The sequence below is a fragment of the Grus americana genome, chromosome 4 (assembly GCF_028858705.1).
Source record: "Grus americana isolate bGruAme1 chromosome 4, bGruAme1.mat, whole genome shotgun sequence".
In the NCBI taxonomy this organism is placed as follows: domain Eukaryota; kingdom Metazoa; phylum Chordata; class Aves; order Gruiformes; family Gruidae; genus Grus; species Grus americana.
Genome location: NC_072855.1, coordinates 64,595,677 through 64,608,522, shown reverse-complemented (window position 1 = coordinate 64,608,522; position 12,846 = coordinate 64,595,677). Strand labels below are relative to the sequence as shown.

Below are 12,846 nucleotides of genomic sequence, written 5' to 3'. Positions count from 1 at the left end.
GTATTGGAGTTCCTACAGCAGGCAGAAAGGCTGTGGGTGCACGGTGCAGGGACGCACTCGCTGCTCTCCAGTATGCACTGTTCAAACACACCGCAGGCACTCATCCATACCTGAGTAAAGCCCACAATGACCGACCTCATCAGCATGAAACAGAGCCAAGGTCACAAAAAAAAAAAAAATTAGTTACACTTCATCAGAGTTGAGCAACTGTTTCTTTTATGGTCCTGTACAAATTGTTTTACTGTTGTGGAGTACTGCTCATTAAAACAGCGAATGGAAAAATGCGAAAGTCACTTCTCCATCACATTGGTTTTTTCCTTCCTTGTGGTAGTCAGCATTTTGGGCAATTAAAGGTCAAAATGGTTTCGGTTGTTTTTTGTCAGTATGTCATTCATTCAAGCTGAAGGAAGTGTGGAATGAGACAGAAGTTATACACTACAGGGACTGTGAATTCCCCAAGAAATCTTTCAGCAGCAAATCTGGGGACATTTTATCACTGAAACCATGCCATGCAAGGCAGAGTTTTTATGGCTCTGTCCAAAGCCCCCCTCTCTCCCTGGTATATGCAATAATGCACATAAGATGGTGGGAGAACTCAGTGAATGAGGACAGAGATCCAAAGGCCATATATGAAGCCAAAAATTTTTATTAACTACAGTCTGGAAAGGTTGGGAGATGAGACATATGCTGGTGCATGAACACATCTCTCTCGGTATTACGTTTGACGATATACAGTCACCTATGTGGTTTCAACAAATAGCATGGAAGACTTTGAAGAAATTTAGTAGTAAAAACAGCACACATGCTTTTGGCGAGGTGCTGAGGTACAGTAACTAAAGATTACAGAGATTATTAAATCTGTGCATCCTGTTTTACCACCGGTCACCCTCGGGTGCTCAGTCAGCATTCACTGCTCGAAGCCGCGGCAGGCGAAGCTCCAGCCTCCCTCACACCCCGTGCCGGGAGACTCGGCTGCCGTCCCCCGTACCTGTGACAGGACCACGGCAGACCGATTCCTGCCGATACCTGCCGGGCCCCGCGGCCTACGGGTAAACGGCTGCTCCAGCACCGCCGGGGCGGGCTCCACCGGAGACCCGGAGGTGATGACTCCCAGCCCCGGCCCGCCTCAGGCCCGGCTCCGCTCCCGTGCGCGGGGAGGACGGGGGCACTGCGCATGCGTGGCGCCGCGTGACACGGCCCCGCCGGAAGCCTGGCGGCAAGATGTCGGCGCTGCTGGCGCGGCTGTGTCGGGGCGCTCCCGGCCTCCGCGCCGCCCGCCTGCCCCTTGCCGCCGCCCCGCCGCTGCGCCGCCCTTCCGCGCCGCCGGGACCCCCGCGGCCGCTGAGCTTTTCCGCGGCCGAGCTGGTGCGCGCCGCGCCGAGCCCCCTCCGGCCCTACCTGCGCCTTATGCGGGTGCACCAGCCCGCCGGTGAGCGGGGCGGGGCGGTGGTAGCCATGGTGACGCGACAGCCATAGTGACTCAGTAACCATGGCGATGGGTGGGGGGGTCCGGTGCCGGTGGCCGTAGCGGCCCTCCCCGGCCACACGCGCCCTCGCTTCGGGACAAGGGTTTTGCCAAGGACGCGCCTGTCTGCTTGGCAGTGCCGTTACTACTGTGTCCTGCCCTGCGGCACCCCCCCTCCTCGCTTCCCCCCCCTCACCCCACCCGCGCATTTTGTCTTCCCTCAGGGACGTGGCTGCTGTACCTGCCGTGCACCTGGAGCATCGGCTTGGCGGCCGAGCCGGGCTGCCTCCCGGACTGGCGCATGCTGTCCCTCTTCGGCATCGGAGCGGTGCTTATGCGCGGAGCCGGCTGCACGATCAATGACATGTGGGATCGCGACTATGACAAAAAGGTAGAGAAACCCCCGTGGGCTTGCAGAGACCTAGGGAAGTGAATTGCTGGTTAATTAACCAAGTACACGTTCACTCATCTCCAGCATCACCATTGATTCTTTGCTGAGTGCAGGCATAGGGCTCCAGGTTCAGAAATTCCTTCATGTTTCTGTCAGGGATGTGTGCAATTAATTTGTCTATGTTTCCTCCTAGAATAGTAGAAATCATTTTATTTTGTATAACATTTCTCTGTCTAGGACTGTAACAAGTCTTCTAGAGTACTTACCTCTGTGTAAGATGAAAATATGCGTTCTTGTCAGCTGTACTTGAACAAGTTTATTTTTCAACTTTGTTTTGCGTGGCAGAACAAAATAACACCTTTTTGCTACACTTGCTAGTTATGATCTACCCAAGAAGCCCCCCCTCCTTTTTTTTTTTTCTTTTTTAATTTTCAGATGCAGGGTTTCCTTGAGTATTGTTAATGTCTTCATGAGAATGGCTGTTAAGCGTATCATGCCCAACCCTGAGCTAATTCTCTTCTATTATGTTGTATTTTTAATCTCCTCTTTGTTCAGAAGAGGGAAATAAGCAAAAGGCAGTGCCCGGTGTCAGATGTTGAAATGTGCATAGGTGCAGGCTTGGATTGGGAGTATCCTGGTGATGCTTCACTGCTTGCTTGTCCTGGTTTCTAGTCCTATATTGTTCCTCTAGTTTTGGGTTTCAGCACTGGCAAGAGACAGGATAACGAGCCGATGTGATATGTGAAGTTCTTACACCACTGTTGTATTTGTGCTGTTGGGAGGGCAATGAATCAGTACAAGTTTTGTGGCAGCTTCGGATGGTTTAGGGTTTGGAGGTTATTAACAACTACATATGCTAAAAATATTTGACATGATGGGGTGTATGATTAGTAAGATGGAATTTTCAATATAGTGAATTCATATATGCAAAGTTTTAAAAATTCCCATTGTAGCTCTTTCTTACATACCTAAAAGGGTATCTTCAAAACAAGTGCAATAGATGTCAGGTCAGTGGCAGGATGTTGACTTGTGTTGGTGATGGTGGTTTGGGGTTTTAGATTTTATGTTACTGATTAATTGGTAAATGTTTTCTTTTCTTTAAATGAAACATCCCATGTTTGGTTATGACGTGCAGTGGAATTGGTTACAAATATAAGTACGTGCTTAAACTGCAAAAGCATTACTTGACATTTAACATAACCTGATGGGGGGGGAAGAACAAACTAAAAGAGTTTATTTAAATTCACATTATTAAAGCATATGCAGAACACTTTGTACATATATAGTATTCTGTAAAAAGTTGACTTTCGGACCTCTTTAAATAGACTTTACACCATTTTCATCAACACACAAAACTTTTGTCTTCTTTTTGGCAATGGTCGCCTTTGGCAAGTAACGTGCCATACATTCAAGTTTAACTTTTTTCTGATACTTGTTTCTTCCTTCAGTTTGCCTTGTATGATTTCTTGTTCCAGACAGAGTTTCTAAACTCCATTGTATCCCAACTAGGATTAAGTTAATTGTCCTTTCACTCTTATTAACAATGGTTATGTGTGCTAGAGGAGCCCTGCATCTTTACGATATTTTACATGGTAATGACTTTAAAGCATTTAAGCACCAAAGTGCTGCTCGAAATTGGGATAGTTAGCTCACAACTTTTTAAGTCTTAATTTTTTTTTCCTAAGGTAATAAAATTCACGTACAAGATGTCTACATGATGTTTCTAATCAGCCTCATTGCACACAAGTGGCACTTTATTTCTGTTCTAGTTTTTAAAGAATGTGTGCTTCTATTATAAGTGCTGCTGCTTAGCACAGCCCATGTCTGCGATGATATGCTGGGTTTGTATCATTGAAGGAACCCCGTCTCATGCATTCTGTGACCTGTTTATTTTTCTCCTTATATGCCAACGGTGTGACTTTTGGTTTTAAGATACATTGGAATGTGTTATGTTGTGTTAACAGTATTCTTTCCATTTTTAGGTTGCAAGGACAGCAAGTAGGCCCCTGGCAGCTGGAGATATCTCCACTTTTCAGTCCTTTGTTTTTCTTGGGGGACAGCTTAGCTTGGCGCTTTGTGTGCTTCTGTGTCTGAATTACTATAGGTGATGTATAAGTTAACTTTTGTTTCTTAAAATTTGATTCTGGGTCCAGAGTTCAGCACAGAGATTTTCAGCAGAAAAGGTGCTGGGGGCGGAGGGAGGAGGTTATTAGTCATGGAATTGTATTTGAAAGTAAAAGAATTAGTTCAGTACTGTGTATGGCTCCTGTAATGCTACACTATATCTTGTGATCTTTAGACTGGCAAACAATAAACCTTTTGGTACTTTTTACAGTATTGTTCTGGGGGCAGCCTCTTTGTCTCTTGTCATCACCTACCCTCTGATGAAGAGAGTAACGTATTGGCCACAGTTAGTTTTGGGTGAGCTGGAAATATTTTTACTATTTTTTTCTTCAGATGTAGTTTTTGGGGTGTTTTACAAATTAGTAATTGAACTTCAGCAATCTCATTTTTTTATAACTGTTGGGGTTTAACCTGGCAGGCAGCTAAAACAACCACACAGCTGTTTACTCGCTTCCCCCCACTCCAGTGGGACGGGGGAGAGATTTGGGGGGGAAAAAAAAGGTAAAGCTTGTGGGTTGAGATAAAAACAGTTTAATATGACAGAAAATGAAAATGAAATTAATAATGGTAAAAGAATATACAAAACAAGTGATGCAAAGCACAATTGCTCACCACCCGCAGTCCACCGATGCCCAGCTAGTTCCCGAGCCACGGTCTAAACCCCCAGCCAGCTTCCTTCCAGTTACATACTGAGCATGATGCCATATGGTATGGAATATCCCTTTGGCCAGTTTGGGCCAGCTGTCCTGGCCATGTCCCCTCCCAGCTTCTTGTACACCCCCAGCCTCCTCGCTGGTGGGGCAGTATGAGAAGCTGAAAAGTCCTTGACTTGGTGTAAACATGGCCTAGCAACAACCAAAATATCAGTGTGTTATCAACATTATTCTCATCCTAAATCCAAAACAACACTACACCAGCTATTAGTAAGAAAATGAACTTTATCCCAGCCAAAACCAGGACATAACTTTATATTAAAATAAAAATACCGTATAGACAAAGTTCTGTTGTGCCAGAAGTTTCTTAAACAATTTATAACACATACAAGAGTTGATGTATGGGTTTGGGGTTGGTTTTTTTTTTTTGTTAAAAATCATGTCCTTATTTTGACAGAGTGAGGAGAGGGAGAAAGGGAGAGAGAAAATAAATATTTGTCATTTGAGAATCAGCTTTAGTTTTGGGGTTATCTTAAAACCTTTCTTAAACATGCATTTGTCCTGCATTTCAATCTTCAGACTCTAAAGTAACTCCTGTGCAGGATCTGACAGTGCTTGTATTTCAGGTTGAGCTACTAAAACATATCTTTGTATCTTGGCTTTCACATGCCAGCTGCTTTCAGCTTTTTCAACTAAAACTGTCATTTTCAGCCATGAAGTACCATAATTGGCTGCTGTGCACTCTTTTGCAGTCAGTCATACCGACATCTTTTGTTATACTGACATCTAAGCGTTTTGAGTACACTGGAATAGTCCTGTGCAAATGTTTGCCTTGGCTAATGAAGTCAAATTTAAATTGGGGAAATATGTGCGGCTATACGTATTTCTCCTTGTATGTCCTAAGTATTTAATGTCAAATTACTTGTGTTTATTACCTGATTGCAAATAAGTGGTATAAAAATGCCAGTATTGTACAAGAAGCTGCTGATATGATATACACTTGAACAAATAATATTGAATTCTATACATGCAATTTAGAGTGCTCCTGGCAATCTTGTAACTTTTTGTCTCTCTCTCTTTTTTTTTTTTTCCCCCCCACTCTCCTTATGTTTTTAGGACTTACATTTAATTGGGGAGCCCTTCTTGGCTGGTCTGCCATCAAAGGGTCATGTGAGTGGTCTGTGTGTTTGCCCTTGTACTTAGCTGGAGTAATGTGGACTCTGGTATACGATACCATTTACGCACATCAGGTAGAGTAACCATGGGAAATTTTAGGTATCTGTGTATTTAATTTACAACTTTGTTGTCAACAGCAATACTAACCTGTTGCAGTTCTTCATCCTCAGCTGAGCTAAAACAGCACCAAAGAAACCCCAGCCCTTGGACTTTTTATTGCTGTTTGCAAATACTTCACACATCAAGTAGAAAGCTGGAAGTATAATGCACTTTGTGTGTTTATGCATTTCATTGTGTAAATAACTTTGGTGGTGGTATTAGCTCTTGGCAGCTAAAGCAGCTCTAAGGACCAACCTAATTTAAATTTTAATGTAGGGACCTACAAATGCACTTAAATTGGGTTCTTAATAAGAAGCATTGGCAACTTAAGCAAGGTCTCCCTTTTTATTTTCCTTATCAAACGGCAGTTGGATTGTGGATGTTTTGCTAATTCATCCTTTCATTCTAGGATAAGAGGGATGACATCATTATCGGTGTGAAGTCAACAGCATTACAGTTCAAGGAGGATACAAAGCAGTGGCTCAGTGGCTTCAGCCTTGCAATGCTCCTGAGTTTGTGCATGGCAGGAATGAATTGTAACCAGACGTTCCCATATTACTCAGCTGTGGCTGCCATAGGGGCTCACCTAGCACACCAGGTTGGATGGATTTATTTATACTTTTTCCATGTGGAAGTTCTCGATAAGAAATCAGAGTGTTTTTCAACCCCCATCAATTCTCCAACTACCTAAAAAATGCAATTCCTGTAAAGAGAACTGAAGTCTTCCGACAATAAGCTTACTTCTCTTAAGTACCTTTTGCAGACCTTTTGCTTGCAGAGACCTCCAGTGAGCCACAGACTGTAGAGCACTGGTTTTCAATCTCTTCCTAACCAAAACAACTGCATTGCATTAAGCTGTGATCTCAGGTGAACGGTTTTCTTCTCGCTTCCAGTAGCAACTGCAGCTAGATCCACCTCAATATCCTACAAGATTGTGCAGTTTTTACTGTTGCGATACAGCTCTTGCTATGTCTGGCGCATGTTATCTGAGACTGCAATTGATGTATATTATGATCATTCACTTATTTTAAAAGATTATATGGTCTACAGTATCAAGGAGACATGCAGGGGTTTTTTTTATAACATACAGTAGCTATATGAAAATTAATGTTGCACATTCTGTCTCAGAGATGGTTAATTTTACATCTAAAAATTACTGTGGTCTGGAGCTTCAGTCTGGGATCTAATAGTATAACAAAATTCTGTGGCTTGTTCGCTACCACCTGTAGCTGATGTTAATATTATAATTTTATGCTAATTGGCAGCTCTAATTCACAGTTCTTTTTATAGCCGAGAACAATCCAGTTCAGTCTTGTATTAGTTTAGAAACTTTAATGAATAACAGAAAGAAAGAAATTAGCTTTGTCAGTAAAGGAAGCAGATAGGATCGTTACCCTGTTCTTTCTGAATCGTAACAACTGTGTTGCCCAGTCGTGTAGTAACAAGTCAGTCTATATGAAAGTTGGTCTATGTGAAAATTGCTGGTCTTGATAGGTGAGCAAAGAGGTTTGTGCATTGCAGGTAGTAAAATCATAGACAATCCTAGAAGTTAAGTCGGTGGTTAACATGAAACTTTTTAAACCATATTAGACTTAGGTTACACTTTAATGGGGGAAGCTCATGCAGGTGATGGATATTAAACATACCTCTAAGTAAGAGAATTCTTGTGATGATGTAGTCTGGTACTTGTCAGCCACTGCTTTTCATAGCAGTTGTGCTTGGAAATCTATGAGGGAAAGAATACTATGTTTTGCTGCATAATCATGTGCAGTTTGAATTGGCAGAGAGGCCTTACGTTGTAGTTTTGGCACACATGAAAATTGCTTTCCTGCAGGGAGGGGTTTTATAAGTGAGAATGCAGACATATTGAATGTAAGTGGTGAAGAGTGCACAATAACTGTGGAGATAGCCAAAGTCACAAGAGCAGCATTGTTCTGTGTACCACAGAGTAGCTTCTTTGTGAGTGATTATTTTAATATTAGTTCTGCCCAGACATTCTCGTGCTTATCTTCTTGTTCGAGCTTTCTGAACATGTGCTTGACTAACTGAGTTTAGAAAGCTGAGTAAGCTGCATGAGGGGTAGGTTTTCCTTAATTCATTGAATTTGTGCCTGAGACAGAGGAATTTGGTCATGAAGATGTCAAATTTCTATGCTACTCAAGAGGTTCACTGATAGAAAAATAACATATTTTATTTGCTTTGCATTTCTGAAGGTGTATCTCCTGGCTTGGCTGCTGTTGCCTTTTATTTGTCAGTGCAGTGTTTTCAGTTCCCTGTGCTTGAGGAGCTGACAGGTTTTCAAGGGCGTGGATAGCATCATGTCCTAGAAGCTTGTGGACAATGTTTCAGATTATTTGATTAGAACCCAGCCCTGTCGCCTCTGTACAACTGCAAATGGCAGAGGAACAGGTTTCCTTGATAAGGTTTCCCCTCTCTTAGTTGGATACTTTTTGGTTTGAATTTCTCAGAGGCTGAATTGCAAGGGTTTGAGGTTTTGGGGGGCACTTTTCTATTAATCATTTCACTTGTTTTGCTTAACATTTGTCATCCTTCTCAAGACTTTTCTACCAAGTTTTGTTTCTAGGAATATTTTTCAGTAACTTTGTTCTTGCTGCACTGTGTGGGTTTTTTTCACCTTTAGTTGTGACTCACAGCTGCCAAGCTGGGCAAGCCTTGCTTCTAGGTGTTGTCCTGGTTCTTTTTTGCAAGAGGGTTAAACGGATATGGCTAAGACCAACTGGACTAAACCAGCCTTGTGTGACTAGTCAGGGCTGGGCACCTTCCTGTGCATTCCAGTTAGCCTGGTTCACTGAATCGTTTTCATATGTGATCCTTGACTTTTCTGCTATATGTTGAATAAATATGTGAAGTAAACCTAAGTGCCAGTTATGCAAAAAATCCTTTGTAAGCACAGACTATTCCTGTTTCTTGAGCTAAGGGCAGACCTTAAAAATTAAGATTTAGTTTATGAAATTACAGAACTTTTTGTGTCTTGTTGTGATGTGTCAAATATTTATAAGTCTGTAGAATAATAATGCTAGAATGTTATACTGTGCTTTTACAGATTTACACTTTGGACATAGACAAACCTGAAGACTGCTGGAAGAAATTTGCTTCAAATCGTACTGTAGGAGTTCTGCTCTTCGTAGGGATTGTACTTGGAAATCTGTGGAAACAAAAAGACTTCAAAAATGTAGAAGAGCCTTTAGAAAACAGGTAGTTGAAATTACTATAAATACTGATATTTTAGTCCAGCTAAAGTGTAAGTACTGTAAGAAGGAAAACACTTAACTACAGCTGATTTATACTGTTTATTTATAAAAGCTGGTGAAAACATTCTTGTTTCAAAACATGCAAATGAGATTATCCTACAATGCAAGTTTTGGTTATCCTTAAATTACTCCAACATCCATAGAAGCTTCAACAAGTGAAGCTGCTCCGCTGGTCCTGTGTAGTACAAGCAAACTTCTGTCAAGCTCTCAAGACTGTGAGCCCAAGTTTTTATATGAAACAGATGTCTCTTAGTGACAGCACCTGGGAAAATGCTGGGAAGTGATTTCAGGATGTGAATAAAATCTGGCCATACGTGTTTGGTGTTCTGATTTATTACATGAATAATTTTCAGTTTGAGTTGGAGCTTGTTGCATGAAAGAATTGCAATAACGATTTTTATCCTGAGATGTCTAGGAGCAGTCAGGACTGAGTGTGAGAGGTCCAGAATAAGAAGTCAATAGAGAAGTATTTAAAATTACCTTTTGCTCTTGCTGTGATTGCTGGGAGTGGTTCCTTTTCACATGAAAAGAATAGGCTTCTGCAAAGTTGCCTGCATAGAGTGAGCTGAGCTTGTTTATCAAGATTGATTTGAACACAGACTACTGACTAAAACCAAAACTAGAGTAGTCCAGAACTAATGCCAAGTGCACATGACTGGTTGTTGACCCTGAGCTATGAATTCATCATGCAAAATGATACTATTTTTTTATTTTTATTTTTTAATTCTATTCATTGGCACAGGTTGCCCAGAGAGGTTGTGGAGGCCCCATCCCTGGAAGTGTTTAAGGCCAGGTTGGATGAGGCTTTGGGCAACGTGGTCTAGTGGAGGGTGTCCCTGCCCGCAGCAGGGGGGTTGGAACTAGATGATCTTTGAGGTCCCTTCCAACCCAAACCATTCTATGATTCTATGATTTTGACTTACACTTACTGGTTTTATTTGTTGTCTTACAGGAAGAACTTGTTTGTAGGAGAATACCTATAAACAATAAAAATAGCAACTGCAGGCTAATGATTACATTGCTCCAAACCGTTCGTGTTTTCAATTGGTTTATGCTCTCTCAGTTTCATGACTTGCATGATAGTTAACCTTTTCTTTGACTCATGATGTTAAAGAGCTTGTATGGTGTGTTCTGCTCCATTCCTTGAGTGGTGGGGCACAACTGTGTGTGCAGTCACACCAAAAATAAGGCTACTTACACCTCTGGCTCTGAAAATGTGTATCATAGTTTAAGGTTATTTAAACTGATATGGCTGAGAGACATTGCAGTTTAAAGCCATGCGTTCAGGGTTTGCTAACTGTAGTTTTGCATTACTGATGATGGTGAGCAGGCAAAGAAGTTCCTGTTGCAGGGAAATGAGAAAGCATACAATAAGTCAATGGCTTTGGTTACAGAAGATCCTTTTTGGGGCTGGAACAGACTTGTGTGGGTTCTGAACACTTCTTTTTAATGAACACCTTGTAAAGTTGTTTTTTCTTTTACTATTTAAACAAGTGACGTCAAATATATTTTGAGCAAATTAGAATAGATTTTTCAGCCTAACGGCATATAAGATAGAAATATGTGAAAATGTTAGGAACAAATGCTTTTAGGGCCTCTTTGGTATTTCCACAGAAATTGTTCTTGAATAAGGTTTATAATTTTGAGGTGGAGGAAGTATTAAGTTGAAGAAAGGCAGTTTAAAAATGAAGAATAAGTTTCTGAACAATTATGTGACAAAGTTGCATTTTGTAGAGGGAGAATTGGATGCATCCAACTTCATGTTGAACTTTGGTTATAAGGCATTTATTAATAATAAAAAAGTCTTGTGATGTAAATAGTATGGATCAGTTTCTTAACACTCGTACTATTACCTTAAGTTGTGGCAAAAGTTTTTAATCCATTTTTAACATACTAAAGTGTCTTTAAGGAGCTTAGATTTGAGAAGAGCTCGCATTTTGTAGTGCCTTTGAACGTACTGGTGTCCTTTGTCCGGTGACAACTTGTCACAAGCAAGGGTTTGTCTTGAAATGAGAGGAAGAAGAAGGTGTAGAGTAAAAATTCAAGTCTCAAAACAGTCCTCGTGCCCTAAACTTGAAAATCATTGCATGTTTTCTTGGGGGGGGGTGTCTCAAATTCATCTCAAAATGCATTTTACAAAGATAAGCCATGTATTTCAGGTTCATTGCCTGAAAAATGACATCGGGTTTAGGTTTTAGGCTGTAATACTGAGAGTGTTATTTGCGTGAGCATTTTATGATTAATACTCAGAAATAAGAAGTAACTTTTTAAGTGCAAAAGAGACAAAGGCTGAACTGGCTAAAACTCTGTCTGCTGGCAGGTATACGTGCATATCTTCTCCTTCAATTCCCAAGGTATTCTGTTCCAAATATTCACAAAGACAATCTCCACTGTATTTAGATACAGTCTGTTAAAAAATTCTCAAATACACTTATCTCTAAGCAGCAGGTTCATTATTAGCTAGTGTGCTTTTGCACAAATAAACATTGTCCTCTGAAGTTTCTCCTCCAGTGATAAATGTTCCATTTCTCTTCCCCTTTGTTTTCCAAATGTTCCTCCACAGGATATTGAGATAACAAATGCTTTTGGAGGGAGCAGGAAGGTCAAACGTGCTTTGCAAAGGCAGACATGAAATGGTAGAAATTGCTCAGCAAAACAGAAAACTCTGTAACCAACAGAAACACTTGCCTTTGTAGAAAGGTGTATCAAAGCAACACCAGCTCTTTGTCCAGGAGTAGCCGTAGGTACGTAGGGGTGCTAGTTCCTGTGGGGATACAGGGAGGGTTGCCAAGGCATCGGCAGCCCTTCATGGTGGGGCTGGATCTTGGACTTGGAAGCCCAGTTGGGACAGTGGCACATGGCAGCTTTCACTTTCACCTTTGCCAGGTGGAGAGACTCACCACAGTGTCATCCAAGGTGAATTGTGCCTGGATTTTGATATTCATGTATTACTTGGTGCATATGGTATTTTTAATGCGAGGTGGTTAGATTTTTGCCTCCCTCTAATTTCAGGAAAGTATGTGCTGCAGGTACCTAGCTCAGGAACTGTGGTGTGCAAACAGCACAGGCTGGAGGACATGGGACAGCCACCATGGCTGGAAGGCAGTCCAGCCGTAGGGAGTCACCAGGTCAGCTGCTGGTAGAGTGACGTGGGAGCAAAAAGGAGGCTCGACTCAAAGTTGGAAAGGTGTGTCAGTGTATGTAAAGATCAAAGCATCCTGTGGGCTTAAGTCACTAAAAAGCTGGTTGAAAATTTAGGTAATGCATCATCTGTACTAGCACAGCATTGTGGTTAGCCAGTATTGAAGGAAGATGCTGAAAGCACAACTGTTGTGATGAAGGACTGGTGTGGTAAACAGAAGCGGGAGAATGTATTTTATGGGTGCTTCTTTGTTTTTTCTGTTCATCAAAAGCAGGGAAAGGGCCATTAATTTGTTTCTGAACACATCACAGTGCAAATACCAGAAGAGAAGATCCGTTTAAGCTTCAAAACAAAGCTGACAAAAAACGTGGATGTTAACTGGCTATGGATAATGTGAAGTTTTGTACTAGCTGAAGACTCCTGGCATACTGGAGAGGTGAGTTCCCTGCAGTGCCTCCCTCTAGTTTGTGATGGAGGTAAAAGGCTGGAGCAAACTTTAACACAGTGTGTGCTAGATACAGTAC

At 41.8% G+C, this 12,846-nt stretch overlaps 1 protein-coding gene across 1 annotated transcript; it reads left to right on the top strand.

The window, feature by feature from the left end:
• The first annotated feature begins 1,172 nt into the window (after nt 1-1,172).
• On the top strand, nt 1,173-10,997 carry COQ2 (coenzyme Q2, polyprenyltransferase). Its single transcript, XM_054825190.1, has 7 exons — nt 1,173-1,429; nt 1,690-1,856; nt 3,839-3,960; nt 4,192-4,277; nt 5,750-5,883; nt 6,318-6,506; nt 8,973-10,997. Exons 1-7 carry the CDS (start codon nt 1,222-1,224, stop codon nt 9,126-9,128), a joined length of 1,062 nt encoding a protein of 353 aa, XP_054681165.1. The 5' UTR covers nt 1,173-1,221; the 3' UTR covers nt 9,129-10,997.
• Nucleotides 10,998-12,846: the final 1,849 nt, after the last annotated feature.